General features: G+C 43.2%; 1 protein-coding gene and 1 pseudogene across 2 annotated transcripts in view; both read right to left on the reverse strand.

The window, feature by feature from the left end:
* The window catches only part of Tek (TEK receptor tyrosine kinase), a 103,836-nt gene that overhangs the window by 47,197 nt on the left and 40,128 nt on the right, over positions 1-16,511 (reverse strand). For both annotated transcript variants that reach the window (XM_057784399.1, XM_057784398.1), the window contains exons 3-6: positions 12,443-12,553; positions 11,891-12,043; positions 7,735-7,866; positions 7,168-7,308 (exon numbers count right to left, since the gene is read on the reverse strand). In XM_057784399.1, coding sequence (XP_057640382.1) covers positions 7,168-7,308; positions 7,735-7,866; positions 11,891-12,043; positions 12,443-12,553 — 537 coding nt within the window. The remainder of the gene's footprint in view (positions 1-7,167; positions 7,309-7,734; positions 7,867-11,890; positions 12,044-12,442; positions 12,554-16,511) is intronic.
* Positions 4,357-6,388, reverse strand: LOC130883698 (polypeptide N-acetylgalactosaminyltransferase 1-like; annotated as a pseudogene).

Consider the following 16,511-nt stretch of genomic DNA (forward strand, 5'->3'; position numbering starts at 1 on the left):
AGGACACTCTTCTAAATACAATATTCAGAAAACGATTACTCTAGATCACTGGAGAAGGTATGTAGGGCAGAGGAAACTATAGAACTTCCAAAGGGGAATTGAAATTTGTAGACAGGAATGGTGTGTTTCTCATTTTTTCAGCTTTTCGCCTAAGTGTTGGGTATAACCCTATGTGAGACATACTGACACCGTGTGAGAGAATAAAACACAAAAATATCTGTCATCTCACTGACCTGAAAAACTGGGGGAGGGAGTTGGAGAAATCAGTAGCTGGAGAGAAAAGGGAAATCAGAAATAGTGAGTTAGAAAGAAAACTCAGCTCTTTGACTAACCCTTGAACTACACATGCTCAGCCTAGTGAGAGAAGCCCAGACAAAGTGAACAAACAGAAGAGTTTGACCTGATGACCAGGAGTCACAGCCTGTAGCGTGATCCTACCTTGGTAGTTGCCTACTAAAATAGAACAAAGCAAAATGAGCGTCCCCCTAAGGGATGTAGCATACTCCAGAATCCCCACAGTGTAATATTAGGTGCTCATGGTAAAATTTCAAATTGTTCAACATAAGAAGCAATAGAGAACATGTGTTCAGGTTTTTTCTTTTTAAAAAAAGGAAAACTTAATAGCAACTAACTGCAAGGATCTAATATTAGAAAGAGAAGACACGATTTTTAAATCAAGTATAAATAATTGTGCTCGGTAAGGTCACAGAAAGTATACCCACGACAGTGAGAAATTTCAGCAGAGAAATGTAAAAATACCCATCAAAAAACTACAATGAGAAAACAGTGATTATTAATTGATTATTAATCTCAACTATCAATTTGATGAGACCTAGAACACCTGGGGAGTGAGCCGCTCGGGGCGCGTCTGTGAGGGAATGGGCTGCTAAGGTGGACTGCGGGTGGAGGACCAGCCAGTCATGGGAGGCCCCATCCTAGGAGCTGGGATCCTAGGACAGAAAAAGAATCAAGCGTGCTGAGCAAAGGCATCATGACTCTCCGCCTTCTGACTGTGCGTGCCATGTGACCTGCTGCGGCCAGCTCCTGCTGCCTTGATGTCCCCACCACACGGAAGGTACTCTTGAATTATAAGCCAGAATGAACCCTTTATTTTTTAAGTTGCTTTTTTAGGGTATTTTTTTTTTGAAACAGCTATAGAAAAGCAACTAAGATAACTCTTGTATCTAAACTACAAGAAAGCTATGTGAACTCAGAAACAGTGGAGATGGAAAAAGAAAACATCAAATTTGAAGCTATATCCACAGACATTCGACCTGAAGAAAAGGAAGAAAGGGGCGGAAGCAATGATTAGGGCCCTTGGAACAATAGCTTAAGGCGGAACTCCTCAGTGTGGAAAGATCACTGTGGAAAAAACATTGCAGAAACTGTGCTGTAGGACTGGATTCAGTGGTTCTCAACCTTCCTAATGCTGTGACCCTTTAACATAGTTCCTTATGTTATGGTTTCTCACAACCATAAAATTATTTCGTTGCTACTTCATAACTGTAATTTTACTACTGTTAGGAAATGTAATGTAAATATCTTACATCTAGGTTATCTGATATATGACCCCCCAAAGGGCTCACAACCCATAGGTTGAGAATCATTGGGTTAGATATCTCAGTGGGCAAAGGCACTTGCTGCTAAGACTGGCAGCTTAAGTTTGACCCCCCGGGGCCCACATGGTAAAAAGAGAGAGTTGACTCTTGGAAGTTTCCCTCCGATGTCTACGTGTAGGCATGCCCACATTCACACACACATACACATATACAACATGAACAGCTTTAAAAAACAGAAATAGTGCTTTAGGTTTCCCCCAATCTGTTGACATTTACACATCTGATATTTCAGGAAACAGCAAGGAGGGGCAAATATTAGGAAAAATAGCTGTTAAACTACTAAAAGCTACGATAAGAGAATTTGTGATGCTATTGGTTGTCTTTCCTTGTCCCTTATTTTCTCCTCACAACAGAGTATTTCTGCCCTTGTTTGCACTTCTGAACTTCGCAAGCTCCTTCGAGGGGAGCAGGAACTGTACATTTCCTGTGCGGACCGTACTTCCTCTGACAACAATGGTAGATGATTGGCTTCTGCTAGCGGGCTGGTCTTATTTCGGTCAACGATAGCATTACTTTTACTTGTCAACTGATTTAAAAGCAATATTGTCCCTTGGGTTTTTCCTGGTGGATAGTTTTAACTTGACAATGTCTTCAAGGAGCCAAGAAGCAGCTTGCATTTTCAGCTCAGTCAGCACAATTTATATCAAAGTTCCAACAAAAGAACTTCTTAGAAGATGCATAGATGACCCGTATGTACATGGAAACACATTGGATAACACTGGTCATCAGGGAAAGGTAAGTGATTCAACTCAACATGCACATGGCCCCGGTGTGATCACTGGCAGCCCGCAGTCAGACAATTTCAAGGAAACACAAATTAAAATCTCAATGCAACATGATCTTGAATTTGTTAAAATGGCTGTTATCGATATGACAAAAGTTAGCAAATGTGGGAGATATAAAGAAAAGAACACTCACACACTCCTGACACGCATGTAACTATCAAAAAATACATGGAAGCTCCCTTAAAACAAGCAAATAATTTCACAATTACCATACAATACAGAAATTCTACAAATAAAATGGATTGTGTGTGCATGTGCGTGTGTGTACGTTTATGAGAGAGAATGCCTCATAAGGGAAGGAAATTCTATAACTAAATTTGACAACATTGATGCATCTGGAGCACATTATCTAAGCTAAATGAGCCAGGCAGAAAAGGACAGATACTGTACCTTCTTTCTTGTAGAAGCATGGGACAGTGGTTTCCAGGGATCGATGGCGGAAGTGGGGAGATGTTAGTCAAGGGTACAAAGTTTTAGTTGTGCGGTTTGAGTACCTTCTTGGAGGTGTGGTGTTGCAAGTACAGGCAGGTATACATCATTGTATACCTCAAATTTGGTGAGCATAGATCTCAAGGGTTCGCATACACATAAAGAGGAGTCTGAGATAATGGATTCGTTAATGAATTTGGCAGTAGCAATCATTAGTTCTTGAGTACGGTCCACGAAGTAACAGGGGTTACCTTTACTTTTGAACTTTAAATCTTTTTTTTTCTTTTATTTTCAGTCGATTTTTATTTATTTATTTATTTTTTTAAAAAGCAGCAAATCAACATGACAACTCAAGCCTAATCTAAACAGGCACCTGACAGGGAACCCCATCTTTGTGTGGAGTGGAAAAGGCTTTCAAAAAAGCCCATCAGATCCGCGATCTCCACACACCCAAACAAACAACCACTATAGTAAGCCTTGTGTGAAGTGACTCACAGGGAGCTGAGGAGTCACTGCTGGGAAATAAATCTGGAGGCAGCAGAAGGAGTTTTGGGTAGTAAGACAATCGGTTGAATCAAGTTGAAAAGTTGAAATTGTGGTAAGAAATTGGGTGAAGACAGGGAGACGGAGTAAGAGAGAGTCTGTAAGCCAATTGACCCAAGAGCAACTGAGATATCTCTAACTTTTCAGTCGAGACCAGGCATGTTAAATCTCCATTTCTTTAAAAGAAGGCAATTAAATTTTACAGTTCCAACAGCCTACAAACCACATCAAAATATTGTAAAAAGGAATCAAAACTATGTTCAGAATTCCACCCCTGTCTCATTTTCTGCACCCCAAGGAAAATAAAGGCATCCATATGACTATCACAGATGAAAACAAAATGCATGTCACTGGAATCCATTTTTCCCCACTGAGGTATAAAATCTATATAGAAATCTTATACTATAATAAGTTGTACTTCTCATAATTCTGTTTTAATTTCCTTTAAACCTTTCTGATATAATTTTTGTTGTTGTAAAAGTGTTGTCATGATTCTGAACCTGGCTCCAGTTCCTTTCCACTTACTTTTCTATCAATATTTAATATTCCAGCTACTGGTTCTAATCAGGAGATCTCTTCTTCACGAGGCACATTCAGCGGACATGGCTGACGTGCACGACAGCTGTGGAAGGTGCATCTATCCCGAGAGCTCATTCTGCGCCTGTTTGGGATCGGAAGGCCACTCGCCACGGTGCTCGATGAAGACTCTTACGTCCTTGTAAACATCAGTGTGCAACAGTCTCACTACTTAGCAGTCTTGCATGCTGGGACAGGAAGGCTGATTCACAGCAAGTGAAAAGCGAGAGGCCTCTGAGACTTAAAGGCGGATTAACCTTACATCCCACAGAAGATGGAAAAACACTTCTCTGTTTTTGCCACTGGAGAATGTGGCAGAAATGTATGCGGAGATAGCCCCGTCAATCCTTACTTTTTTTTTTTCTTTTTTTTTTTTTTTTGTTGTTGTTGGGGTAAACTTGATTTCAGAATATTTCTGGAAGGGTGACATTTCGAAGAAGCCACTGCTGGGATGGGCTCTAGTGCCGTCTTTAATGCCGGGCACCTGGCCGTCCTCTTCCGGGGCTTTATCCGGGCACTGATTACTGTTCTCATGCTACAGGGTTAATTTCACTGGGTCAGACCCCCAGAGCTGGTTGCCTTTAGGTGGTGGCATTTGAGAGCATGGTAACTGGGCCGTTAAGTTTGGAAATGTCCAAACAAAGGTCATCTGTTCTACTTTCTTTGTTGGCAGTAGAAGGGAAAACCTGGTTACCTCCCATGCCATGACAGTTGAAAATCCCAACCTTTTCATTCTCTTTTGTAGCCATGTTATCTAGACATTGGTTTGTTTCCACATTTTGTATATCTCCCAATGAGAAAGAGTGATGTGGAATTTGAGAATCAGGGTAAATATTTTCTAGGTAACAAGAGAAAGGTCTGCCTTGTGGTTTATGCCCCAGACCAAGTCTTGATAAAATATCTCCAGAATCTACCTTTGTAACTCCTGGAGAAATCATGTAGAAGAAATTCTTGAACTCATCCATCCATACTTCTGCAAGCTGTCTGCTATTTTTATTACTAATCTTCCCTATCCCCCCTGGAAACCTGTAAGGTGTAGCTTTGCAAAACACATGACCAAAGTTCCTCCATATTGCCAAATCCTAAAGGAAATTTTTAGGTTTTCTCCTCTCCAAATATCCATTCCAGCATCATATGTTCCTATTTCCTGGAAGTAATCTCTGTCTATTGAAAAGAGGCCTCCAGCCATTGTTGGTGCTCTGACAGGGAGATTCTAGTCACCTTTCCTTCTGTCCATTTCTCTTTGGGGAACAGGATACCCACAAAAATTAAGCTTCCAGCTGAATCCACCATAGGTCATGTCAGAGCCTGCCATGTCATCGAAAGCATCATGGCTGATCACATCAATGATTGGACACACCCCTGTTCTGTCGTGTTTGATCCTGGCTAATAGAGGCTCCAGCCACCCTGCCGCACACTCTCAGTGTGCATCTAAGAAGGCGATCACTTGGCCTCTGGACACAGCAGTTCCTTTTAATATAGCTCTGATAGATCCAGAATATTGTTCCATTTGGATTACATGAACTGGCACCTTGAGTTTTTTTCACATAACTCTCTAGAGATCCTTTCAAAAAGTCTCTTTCCCTGGCATCATCTACAAGAACCATCTCTTCCATCGCGTGTCTTGTGAGCAATTAATGACACTATGGACTGTTGGAAGAAGTGGGCTTGCTCCATGCCTCATTGTGGAAAACAATCACCATGATGTTGTAGGGAAGTTATCTGGATAACCCTCTGTTTTACACCCCTCTAACTGCACATCTGGTAAAGATCCCCAGCAGGAAGTCCTCCTCCTTCTGCACTGGCTCTAGAACATCCCCAGCAGGAAGTCCTCCTCCTTCTGCACTGGCTCTAGAACATCCCCAGCAGGAAGTCCTCCTCCTTCTGCACTGGCTCTAGAACATCCCCAGCAGAAAGTCTTCCTCCTTCTGCGCTGGCTCTAGAACATCCCCAGCAGAAAGTCCTCCTCCTTCTGCACTGGCTCTAGAACATCCCCAGCAGAAAGTCCTCCTCATTCTGCACTGGCTCTACAACATCCCCAGCAGGAAGTCCTCCTCCTTCTGCACTGGCTCTAGAACATCCCCAGCAAGAAGTCCTCCTCCTTCTGCACTGGCTCTGGAACATCCCCAGTAGGAAGTCCTCCTCCTTCTGCACTGGCTCTGGAACATCCCCAGCAGGAAGTCCTCCTCCTTCTGCACTGGCTCTAGAACATCCCCAGCAGAAAGTCCTCCTCCTTCTGCATTGGCTCTAGAACATCCCCAGCAGAAAGTCCTCCTCCTTCTGCACTGGCTCTAGAACATCCCCAGCAGAAAGTCCTCCCTCCTTTTTCCCACCACTCTTGTTGCACTCACTGAAATAAAGCAGCAGGAACATATTCAAAAGTACCCAAATCAAGGAGGTGGCTACAACCACCTTGCAACATGCAAATTTTCTCATGGCACTATAAGTCAAATGGAAAATTTTATATCTCTATATATAATTTTAATCTGATTTCATCAGAAATCACAGTCATACCCTGAAAGAGTATTTTCAAATGAATTCCTATAACAAATTCACATTTCACACCCTCTCTGTAGTGACTAGCAGTGGCGGTGTGGGCGCTTCTCTCGGGCCAGGCTGCCACCGCCTCTGAACCTTAAATGTTATCTGGGCCAGCAGTGGTGGCACACACCTTTAATGCCAGCACTCAGGAGACAGAGGAAGTTGGATCTCTGTGAGTTTGAAGTAAGTATGTTCTACAAAAGCTAGTTCCAGGACAGGCTCCAAAGCTACAGAGAAACCCTATCTTGAAACCCCCCCCCCCAAAAAATCTTATCTGAATCTGTCCTAAAGCCTGATTTTACAGTGTAAATCAAATCAAATTAAATCTTCCTTAATCTTTCTATACAAAGCATGGTCTAAAACCCAACAGCAACATAATTGCCTAGACACTTAATATTAAAGCCAACCCTTGGGCCCCAGTCCAGAACCATGCAAGTTAGAATCTGTGTTTTAACAAGATCCCTAGGTGATAGGCATGAGAAACACCTACTCCCAGGTCCAGAGTCTCACTGTCCAAACAATGTCTTTTTCTTGAAAATACCTGGGATTGCAATCCCTGCACCCAGGAGTAAATAAATAACCAAACAATGTTCCTGTTTGGTGATGTCCACTAACTGCATGCCCTCCCTGCACCAGCTGCAGCTTCCCCTGTCCCCAGGGTAAGTGGGGCCTACCTTCATTGCACTGCAGCCCCCTCCAGCCTGTGGCACAGGAACACCCGTAGGGGTCTGGGAGGCAGAACACGTAAGACCTGCATCCCTCTGGTCCACTACACCTCTCTTTACAGGTCCTGCCAAACGTGTGTGGCTCACAAGCTGTGGGAGGAGAAGACACAAAGATTGATTCATAGTCAAACTGCAACCCCTTAAATAGCTGGACTCTACTATCCTAGAAAGGGAGATTCCAGTCTGTGTGCTGGTGGGGGCCGGGACAAGTCTACCATCATGGTTCACTTCACAAAAAAAGGAAACTGCCTCACAGAGAGGGGCTCAGAGCCAGCACTGTTTCCCAGGTCAGGAACCTTCACTTTGACTGTAGCACCACAGGTTGGTGTTTTCTGTTATGAGTTTCAGTGGCCTGCCATAAATAACTTTTAGAAAAAGTATCTAATCCACAAAGATGGCACCATAGACCTAAGGAAAGCCACTTAGCCCCTTCTCATGTCTGTCCAGACTTAAAACTCCGCTCGGTAATGACAACTCTTTCAAGCCATGGTTTAATCATCAAGTACATTCGCTTACCTTTCTCACACGTCCTCCCCATAAAGCCAGGAGGGCAGATGCATTCCCCAGTATCCTCATGGCAGACACCATTGTTCATGCATTTAGTACAGGGGCTGTTGCAGTTGGGCCCCCACTTCTGAGCTTCGCATCCTGTGGTTAAGAAAGGCATGGGGGTAGGATGTTAACATGTTCACTCAACACACTGTTACTCAACAGCTGACACATGGCAGTCATTTCCGTGGGCAATGGGGAATGGAGAGGAAATACACTCTCTACATTCAGAAAGCTCATACTGTAACATGGAACAGTAAATAGCAACAGAAGCAGAGACAAGGAGTACCAAATCCTGCCTTGCTGATAGAAAGGGCCGTAAAGGAAGACTTTCTGTGGGAGTGGGATGTGCATTGGGTGTGCAGGACCACAAAAATGGCAAGGAAGAGGAGGCTAGGGGATGTGTTCCAGGCAGAGGCCCTGTGAGGGAAGAAACTTCGGCATGTCCATGGGAAGGTCCAAGACTGAAGCATTTCCAATACAGATCAATGGCATCTCAACCACCAAGGAACCTGGCGGGAATCCAAACCACAGACTCACAACACTGGAATGAAAAACTCTTGTGCCAGGAAGTTATACCCAGCAAGCCTGCACATCGACTCTACATGGAGTAGATGAAGGAGCGCTAAGGCCAAGAAAAAGAAATAGCCAGGTTCATACACTCTTTCATCGGGCAACTATATAAGGAACAAGTGGAAAAAAAAAAAAAAAAAAACCAAGACAGGCAAACTCGACTTAAGGGGGTAAAACTGCTCCTAGATTCATTTTCGATGATTTCTTCCAATACTTGGTAATTTTAGATTGTGGATTAGACTCAAGAATAACTTCAAATATATAGAAAACTTGGGAGCGCTGGTACAGCCCTCTGTGGTTGAAAACTTAGTTTCAATTTTCATCAATAGCTCAGTAGTTCATGTAGGGAAGTAGTATCCTTGTCCCCAAGCACTAGCCTCACAGCTTGGATTCATGCCTGCAACTGATGTAAGCTCCAAACCTCTTTGGCAAGAACTCCTGGCTATCGGTATTTTCTCTAAAACAATCAGGGAGACTATCAACACCCACCATTTCTTACAGCTTTCCACTTAATAGATAAAATTACAGCTGGCTGAACGCTAACAGCTAGGTTCCCTGGCATACAATAGGAGAAAGGAACCTAGACAAATAGTGAGAACCGAGCCACCAGGCGCTTACATATGCTAACCAGAATGGCAGATGATGTAAATTGAACAGGCTCCTCCCGCAGGAGACTGTGCTCCCCAGCCGAGTGTCTACCTGTAGCTGTAGCCCAGCTTCATTCCCAATCCCAGGACAGAGGAAAGACTAATTCTAGGGGATAACAGGGTGATCTCTTAGGTTGGAGAACCAAATAATATTCGCTTACGTGACTTGGTTTTTATTTCAAGCTTTGTGATTCTATATTTAAGAAATCATGTATTCATGGCACACAAAGGAAAAAACTATGTTGTAAGAAATCTTTTGTCAAGGAGAAAATTTAGGCTGACACCTATAAATACCACCAGTGGGATTCCTAAAACAAAATGTTAAAGTCCAATCTGTTTGTATGCTTGAGTTCACACAGACGAGATGCCTTGTGGTTATGGGGGGGGGGGGGGAAACAATGCCTCCAGCTTCCCTCCTAAACACCAAACTAGTCACTTTGTGGGTTATTGTTAAATAGGGTGATTATAGCTTCCTTTGAGTGTTTCTAGACACTAGCAGTACTTCTCAAATAGCTTTATTAAATATGCTAGCACAGAGACATGACATATACGCCAACCAGAAAACAGTATGGAGATTAAAGTGGGATCTTCTGCTTTGTGAGAAAAGACCAGCTAAGCTCCAAATTCTAATCTCTACTCATGTTTTGACAATTTACAAAAAGCTGTAAATGAGACATGGTGACTCGGGTCTGTAAGCCCAGCACTTGGGAGTCTGAACTAGGAGACTCTCAGGAGACCGTCTTACCAAAAAAGAAAAAAAAAAACCACAAAGATTTAAAAGGTTTTATAGATGACAATGTAATATATTAAGAAATAAAAATTCTGTTCCTATACTTAGTTTCTGGTACCCTGTTTCTAAAACCTTCAAAGTGATGAACATCTTTTGTATGCTAACTATGGTGGTGAAGGGGCCCTTAACCAACATTATGACAAGGGTCACCAGAAACACCAAGAAATGACTAGAGAGTTGGGACATTAGTCCCACCTGCAATCTCTAGGAGGAGCAAGGGCTGAAGTTTGGCCAATGATTTGCACAAAACCGAGAGAATTTCTGGATTAGAAGGTTCTTACAGAGTGTCTGGAGAGGCTACCTCTCCCATCCCTGCACTGACCTGTGTATCTTTGCCCTGCGGCCACTAATCTGAATCCCCTGTAGTGTTCTCTATAATAAACCTGAATTATTTCCCTGAGTTCTGAGAAATGGTCTAGCAATTCACCAAAACAGAGAGAAGCTAGAGAAATCATGATTTACAGCTATTCAGTCAGGAGCACGAATGCGACCTGTGGTTTTCAGCTTGCAGCTGCACCCTTATCTGTGGGGTCTGACACTCTCTCAAGGCAGAGTCAGAAGAGTCCCAGGTGACATCTTCTGAAGACTTTCTTGGTGTTGGTGGTACCCACTCAATTGTGCCAGAAATAGTGTGTCCAGGTGCGAGTTTAGAGTAGGAAGCCCTTCTGGTTTTCCCGTTCACCAGTCTAATGTCTGGTCCAAGGCAACACACCCCTTTACCCCAGATTCTGAGGCCTTGAGTAGATAGCATTTTATCAGAAAAGAACTGTCTTTAAAAATGAATGCAAATTGCTCTTTTACCATCTGAGCTCTCCTGTGTAGTGGAATAAAGGGAACCGGGGGAGAAGTCAAGAAGAAGTAAGTGGAAAAACTAGACATCAAAAGCTGAATCCTGCAGGTTTACTAACATCCTGTCTTATGGTTTTAAAGATTGGCTTTACATGAGCACTGCACAAGAAACCAGTTTGGGGAACATGGGCAGGTTTCTCTTGAGTCAAATTCAAATTATCCTGACTACAAAATACTTTGCTAAAAAAAAAAAAAAAATACTTTGCTTTATATCTCTTGAGGTGTCATGGCATGGGGCATAAATGAGGTGAACCACAGTTTCCAGATTTCTTTTAGTATATTGTAATGCTGACTTATCTAATTATTTACATACCTGCTCTGACTGGGAATTACCCAAGGGATAGGGGTTTATTGTGTTATACTCTGTCTTTATAACCAACACAATGCTTTTCAATACAGTTGTCATTACACTTTATTGAATGAATGAATGAATGAATGAATGATGAATGAACACAAGGCAAAGCAAAATAAATCATCTTTATGAATTAGAGAGTTCCATCACCAGAGAAATGACAGTGACTTAGACCCAAAGACCTGAGTGATTAAAAGCACAGATCACTTGGCAGGACTGAGGGGAATTCAGGGCAAGCCTCTTGCTTTCTATAAATCAATTTCTCCATAAAAATTACTGTTTCTGGCTCCCTCTACCTTGATGATGACTATATCACGGTGAACAGGAAAGTCCCCTAGTTCTAACTCTCGCAGTTTTCAAATGTGAAAATAAAGATCATATTAGAGGGTTAAATGATCTAACAGCCATGGGACTTGGAAGAAATGTTTGCCTAGGAGCCCAGATGGCTCAACATCATAGGACGCAGTGAGACCATCCTCCTCAGTGCAACGCCCCACTCTAGTGGGAATGGTCCCGCAAGACTGTCCTGACTTCTGTTTTTAGCCTCTACTCTTGCCTGTGGCTCCCTGCTTCAGGCTGGTAGACGTCTATGTCTTTAGACCACGCTAATTCTTTCTATTGGGAATATAAAACCCAGAGGTAAAGCAATTTAGACCCGAGCTGTGGTAACAGCAAACTCCTAGATGAAAAGCTCAGTCCAACCCCACTATCTCTGAACCCCACATCTTCGCTAGAGTCTATGTTTTCTGCAACTTGGCTGTTAGCCTCTGCGCCAAATTCCGCAGAGTCCGTGGTATGCTGCCCCCCTATGCCTCCCTTTTGCTTCTGTAGCAACTGTCAGTTTCCACAACTCGTAACCACAAATTCCCAACAGCTACACCAGTACAGAGCGGCCGCCTCTCCATCACTTACTCCGGACTATCAGCCTGGTGAAGGCCGAGGTGAACAGGTTTCCTCCTATGTACCTGGCCGAGTACACACCAGCATCCTGGGGTTGAGCGTGAGGCAGGTTCACTTCTAAAATCTCAGGCACTTCATGCCGGGGCACTGAATGAATGAAGGAGCCTGGCAAGGAAGAGAAATGGAGGAAAACAAGCTGTGTTTAAATGCTCCTGTTCGTCTTTACAGTCAAACAGCCTCTCAGTCAGACAGCCTCACGTCTTACCTGGGTGGATTTGAGACTTCACTTGTTCTATCACAGTCAGCTTTTAGTGTATGCACCCACAGCCTACACGTGCATGCATGCATGCACATGGACATTTGAATCCCTGTCTCCATTTGCTCAATTAAAGAACCAAACACACTGTCTAAGAGGGCTTCTGTCATAGACAAAATTTGACAAGGTTGCATCACAGCAGCTTTTTAGGCAACTCCCATTGAAATTGCACTATGACAGTGTCTAATGGATTAGGGGTTACCCAGGGTCTTGTACCACGGGGATGTAAAGGGATGAAACAGACTCACCATTTTTATAGATCACTGCATCTTCTTCTTTAATTAACACCTTTCGGAAAGATATGTTCACATTGTCTCCCCTGTCCACAGTCATAGTTAAGGTGGCAGGTAGGAAGGAAGCTTTGAAAAGAGAAAGACAAGGAATAAATAAACACATACACACAAAAATGAGTTCCTACATTTTCCTCTGGAGCTAATAAACACCGAAGTCCAGAGGATGAGACCCAGCACACGGCAAGCATTACCTGGCTTTTCCCATATGAAGAACAAGAGTGGATAACAGACTATGTGAGCCTTTTAAAGAATCGAATGAAAGGAAGGTCCATTTCCTTTATAAAATACAAATACATACACACAATATACATATGACAATTTTATCATGAAAATTACTGGGGAAGTAGGGATTTGATGATGATTGATTGACATCTGCTATTTCACTATATCCTGATAGTAACTATAGCTATTAATCTGCTCCTTTCCTTCAGTCGCTACCATGTTAACTCAAAGTACAAAGGGTTCTAATGGGATATGAGTGTCCTCAATGTAGAAACGACGGTAACGTTTGTCTACTCACTTTCCCTTTGCTCTTTTTACGTGGGGTGGTTGCTGCTTTAAAACATAGCAAGTGTAACTGCTCTAGAGCATCCCAAACAAGGGGAATGAGTAGAAGGCTTCACTTGGTTATGACATAAACACTGAAGAGGGAAGACAAGGAGAGACACTAATGTCTCACCACCCTCTACCCCTCAGTCAGCACGGATGAGCTGACTCAGCTGTGGAACTGGCCGACACTAAGGAGGATGGGCTTCTGTATTTGACTTATAGTGCCATCAGTTACTGAAAACGCCTGCCTCTCTGTCAATCTGGTAATACAACATTGCCTCAGTTGCTCAGCTTACTGAGAAGATGTGAAATTGTCTAACGTTCTTCCAGAAGCAAGTGTCTGAATTCCTTTAACATACGCCTTAGTCGGCAGAGAACAACATTCCTTGGGATAAGATAGGGATTGTCTTTAGGTAGTGTTAAATCAATGTAAAATAGAAATATTCACACTGAGAGGAGACAAGCAACACATACAACCTTCTTAAAGAGATAATGGACGTCAACAGAAGACGAAACAGAGAACAGGTGAAGACAGAGAAAATCATGACACACAAAAAAAAAAAAAACACAGAAAAAAGTAATAGAAAGACATACCAAATACATTTAAAAAGATGAGGGATCCCAGAATGCATTAAAATACATACACATAACTGGCACTCTTTTCATACACTATATATGGAAACTAGATGGATACATCATCTTGAGACAAAAGCAATCAAAAAATATATACTAAACTAACTAAAGGGAACTAATTTTGCAGTACTTAGACTGGGAAAGTATTTTTAATGCCAAAAATATTTATGGATCAAGATAATCTTTTTATGGTGATTAGGAGTCATCAGGAAATCTCACTCAGATGGCTTGCCCACAGAATAACATTAGTCTTTTGAAGCCCATGAAACAAAACACTAACAGCAAAAGGGAGAAACTGACAAGCCATCAACCCCCATACACTACCAAGCAAAAATACAGATGGCTTGAAGAATACTATTAAAGGTCTTCAGATATTCATGGAACCCTAGCCCCAATTATATGAATGTTACAAAGCACAGCTCCATAAATAGAGTTTTCTGGTCAAAATACACCCAAATCAGAAATCAACAGCAGAATATTCTACCCTTGATGGCAAAATCACAAAATTCCTATAGAATTTCAACCCAAGACCAAGTATTGAAGTCAGAGCTCTGTTAAGGACCTCGTGACCTAGTTAGTATCTTTCATTCTTGTTTTGCCTGTGTCTTTTGCATGGGGGCTAGCTTGAGAGACCCGCTAGCTCAGACAGGCACCTTGGGAAGCGAGGAGAGACCTCTGAACCACACTGAGAAGACTTTGGCGATCTGCTTTTTGGGGGGGCTATGTGCAGTGGCTGTTAATGGAAGAAGAGTTCCCTGCCAGGTCTCCCCTGGACAGCCAGGAAAGTGAATGTCTTCAATGTACTTGATGTCCAGGGCAAATGTGAAGGCAAGAAGGTATCGATTAGAAGGAGGAATGAGCATTGGAAACAGATGGCCTTGGGCCTGAATCCAGCCTCTGGCTGTCACCAAGTCATTTCACCTCTGCAGCATTCTCATCTAGAGTTCAGAAAGAAAATCTTCCATGAATTTGAAGCAGTAGAGGCCAAGCCTCAAGGCGCTCATGGTGCCCTTGCCAAATATCAGTAGATGACATCACTGATGAATTTGTAATACGGGTGTGAGTGGCAGGAACTGAAATGGATCACCATGCGGAGAGGGCAGGCAGGGACAGAGGACACAGGTATAGAGGGCAGGCTTTAGAGTGCTTGTTCTCATGTTGACAGTTGGGCCACCCTAACACACAAAGCTCTTCCTGACTGGGAGAGACTCCTGTGAGAACTTTTCTGATCATTTCATCTTGGTGACTTTCCCTGCAGTTTGTTTATATTTTCTCCCCTTTGTGTGGAGATTGTTTAGCTGAGCGTGGGACTTCTCCCTGGGCATTGTATTCGGAAGGGAACTCAGATTCCTCCTCAGGCTCGACTCCAATGTAGCTTTTTCCCTCTACTCTGTGGCTTTTTATTATTTCAGACTCCGTCTCTCAGCTGGCTGTTTTCTTAGGGGCACCTTCACACTGAAGGTCTGTGGCTGCCATCGGCAGGAATGTCTCTAAGCTGGTCACTCTTTGCCAAGTACTAGCAATGGAGTCAAGTTGCATGCTCGACTTCAGGCTTCTTACGGCATGGGTGCTTGTCATATATTCAGTGTGCATTTACCAAAGCCTGGATCATAACAACAAGCACCATTTGATAGAGCTGTGGACCAAATACTGTTCTAAACACAAGAGTTTACTTTTCCATAATATTCATATGATATAAGTACTGTCATTATCCCCATTTTACAAATGAGAAGACTGAGGTACAGAGAGTTTAAGTAACTAGCTCAAGGTCACACAGCAATTCCAGGAAAGCAGGATTTTTTTTAAATTAGGGAGCTCACAGGCTATATATCAGTGTTCATAAGACTTCGAAGGCCAACTGTTTTATTTGATAAATGAGATTGCCGAGCTCTATACTGGAAGACAACATGCATAATATCCCTTGGATGGGAAAACTGTGAGCACACTTCATTTGTTCACTTTGGGGCAGGAAGAGAAGGCCGATGAGGGCGAAGTTTCAAGCAAAGTTGTTTCTTCTGGACGCACACTGCTGGGCTCAGTTTGGGTCGTCAGAGATACAGACTCAGTACCACTCTCATCCTACCCAGCTTACGATTCACACGGCTGCATCCCTACTCTGATGGCTCTGGTCTAAGACATAGATGCTATTCCCTCTCTCATTCCCTTGTGCCTCATCTGCTCCTCTCCCACCCATTCATCCATTCTGTAGCTAAATAATTACAGGGGCCTTACACACCCCTTGAACTCAGGCTAGGGGACCTCATGGTGACGCTTTCCTTGTCACAGCCTTGCTTATAGTATCTATCCCCTGCTGCTCCCTTGAGGCTCCAGAAGGGCAAGTTACCACATCTGTCTCAAAAGAGAGCACTGGATGGGAGCTTCAGCCAAGCCTTGCATCAGGCTGAATTTCACCCTCCTGGGTCCAACACGCACTAGCTAGTGAAAGCAGCTGAGTACAAGAATGAAGAGCTGCACATATTAATGGGGTCTTAGTAGCCCTCATTAGCATTTGGAAAAGATTAATTTAGATGGAAACATTTGTAAAGTTGCCAGAGGAATGTCCTGCAGGGATGTCTCCTAGAAATAATCTCCAACATATGACATACTCAAAAATAATTGTAGGAAGAAAATAATGTGGGCTGAGGCTGCGACCTCTTCAGTGGGGTGCTTGCTTGCCTAGCATGCACAAAGCTCTGGGTTCCACCCCCAACATTGCATAGCTCAGACATGGTAGTGTGCGCTTGCAGTCTCGATACTCGGGAAGTAGAGCCCAAGTTCAAAGGTGCATACTCTGCTGTACGCATCCCGAGGTGCAGGCCAGCCTGGGTTACATAAGCCCCTG

Source organism: Chionomys nivalis, chromosome 11 (genome assembly GCF_950005125.1).
Source record: "Chionomys nivalis chromosome 11, mChiNiv1.1, whole genome shotgun sequence".
NCBI classification, from domain to species: Eukaryota; Metazoa; Chordata; class Mammalia; order Rodentia; family Cricetidae; genus Chionomys; species Chionomys nivalis.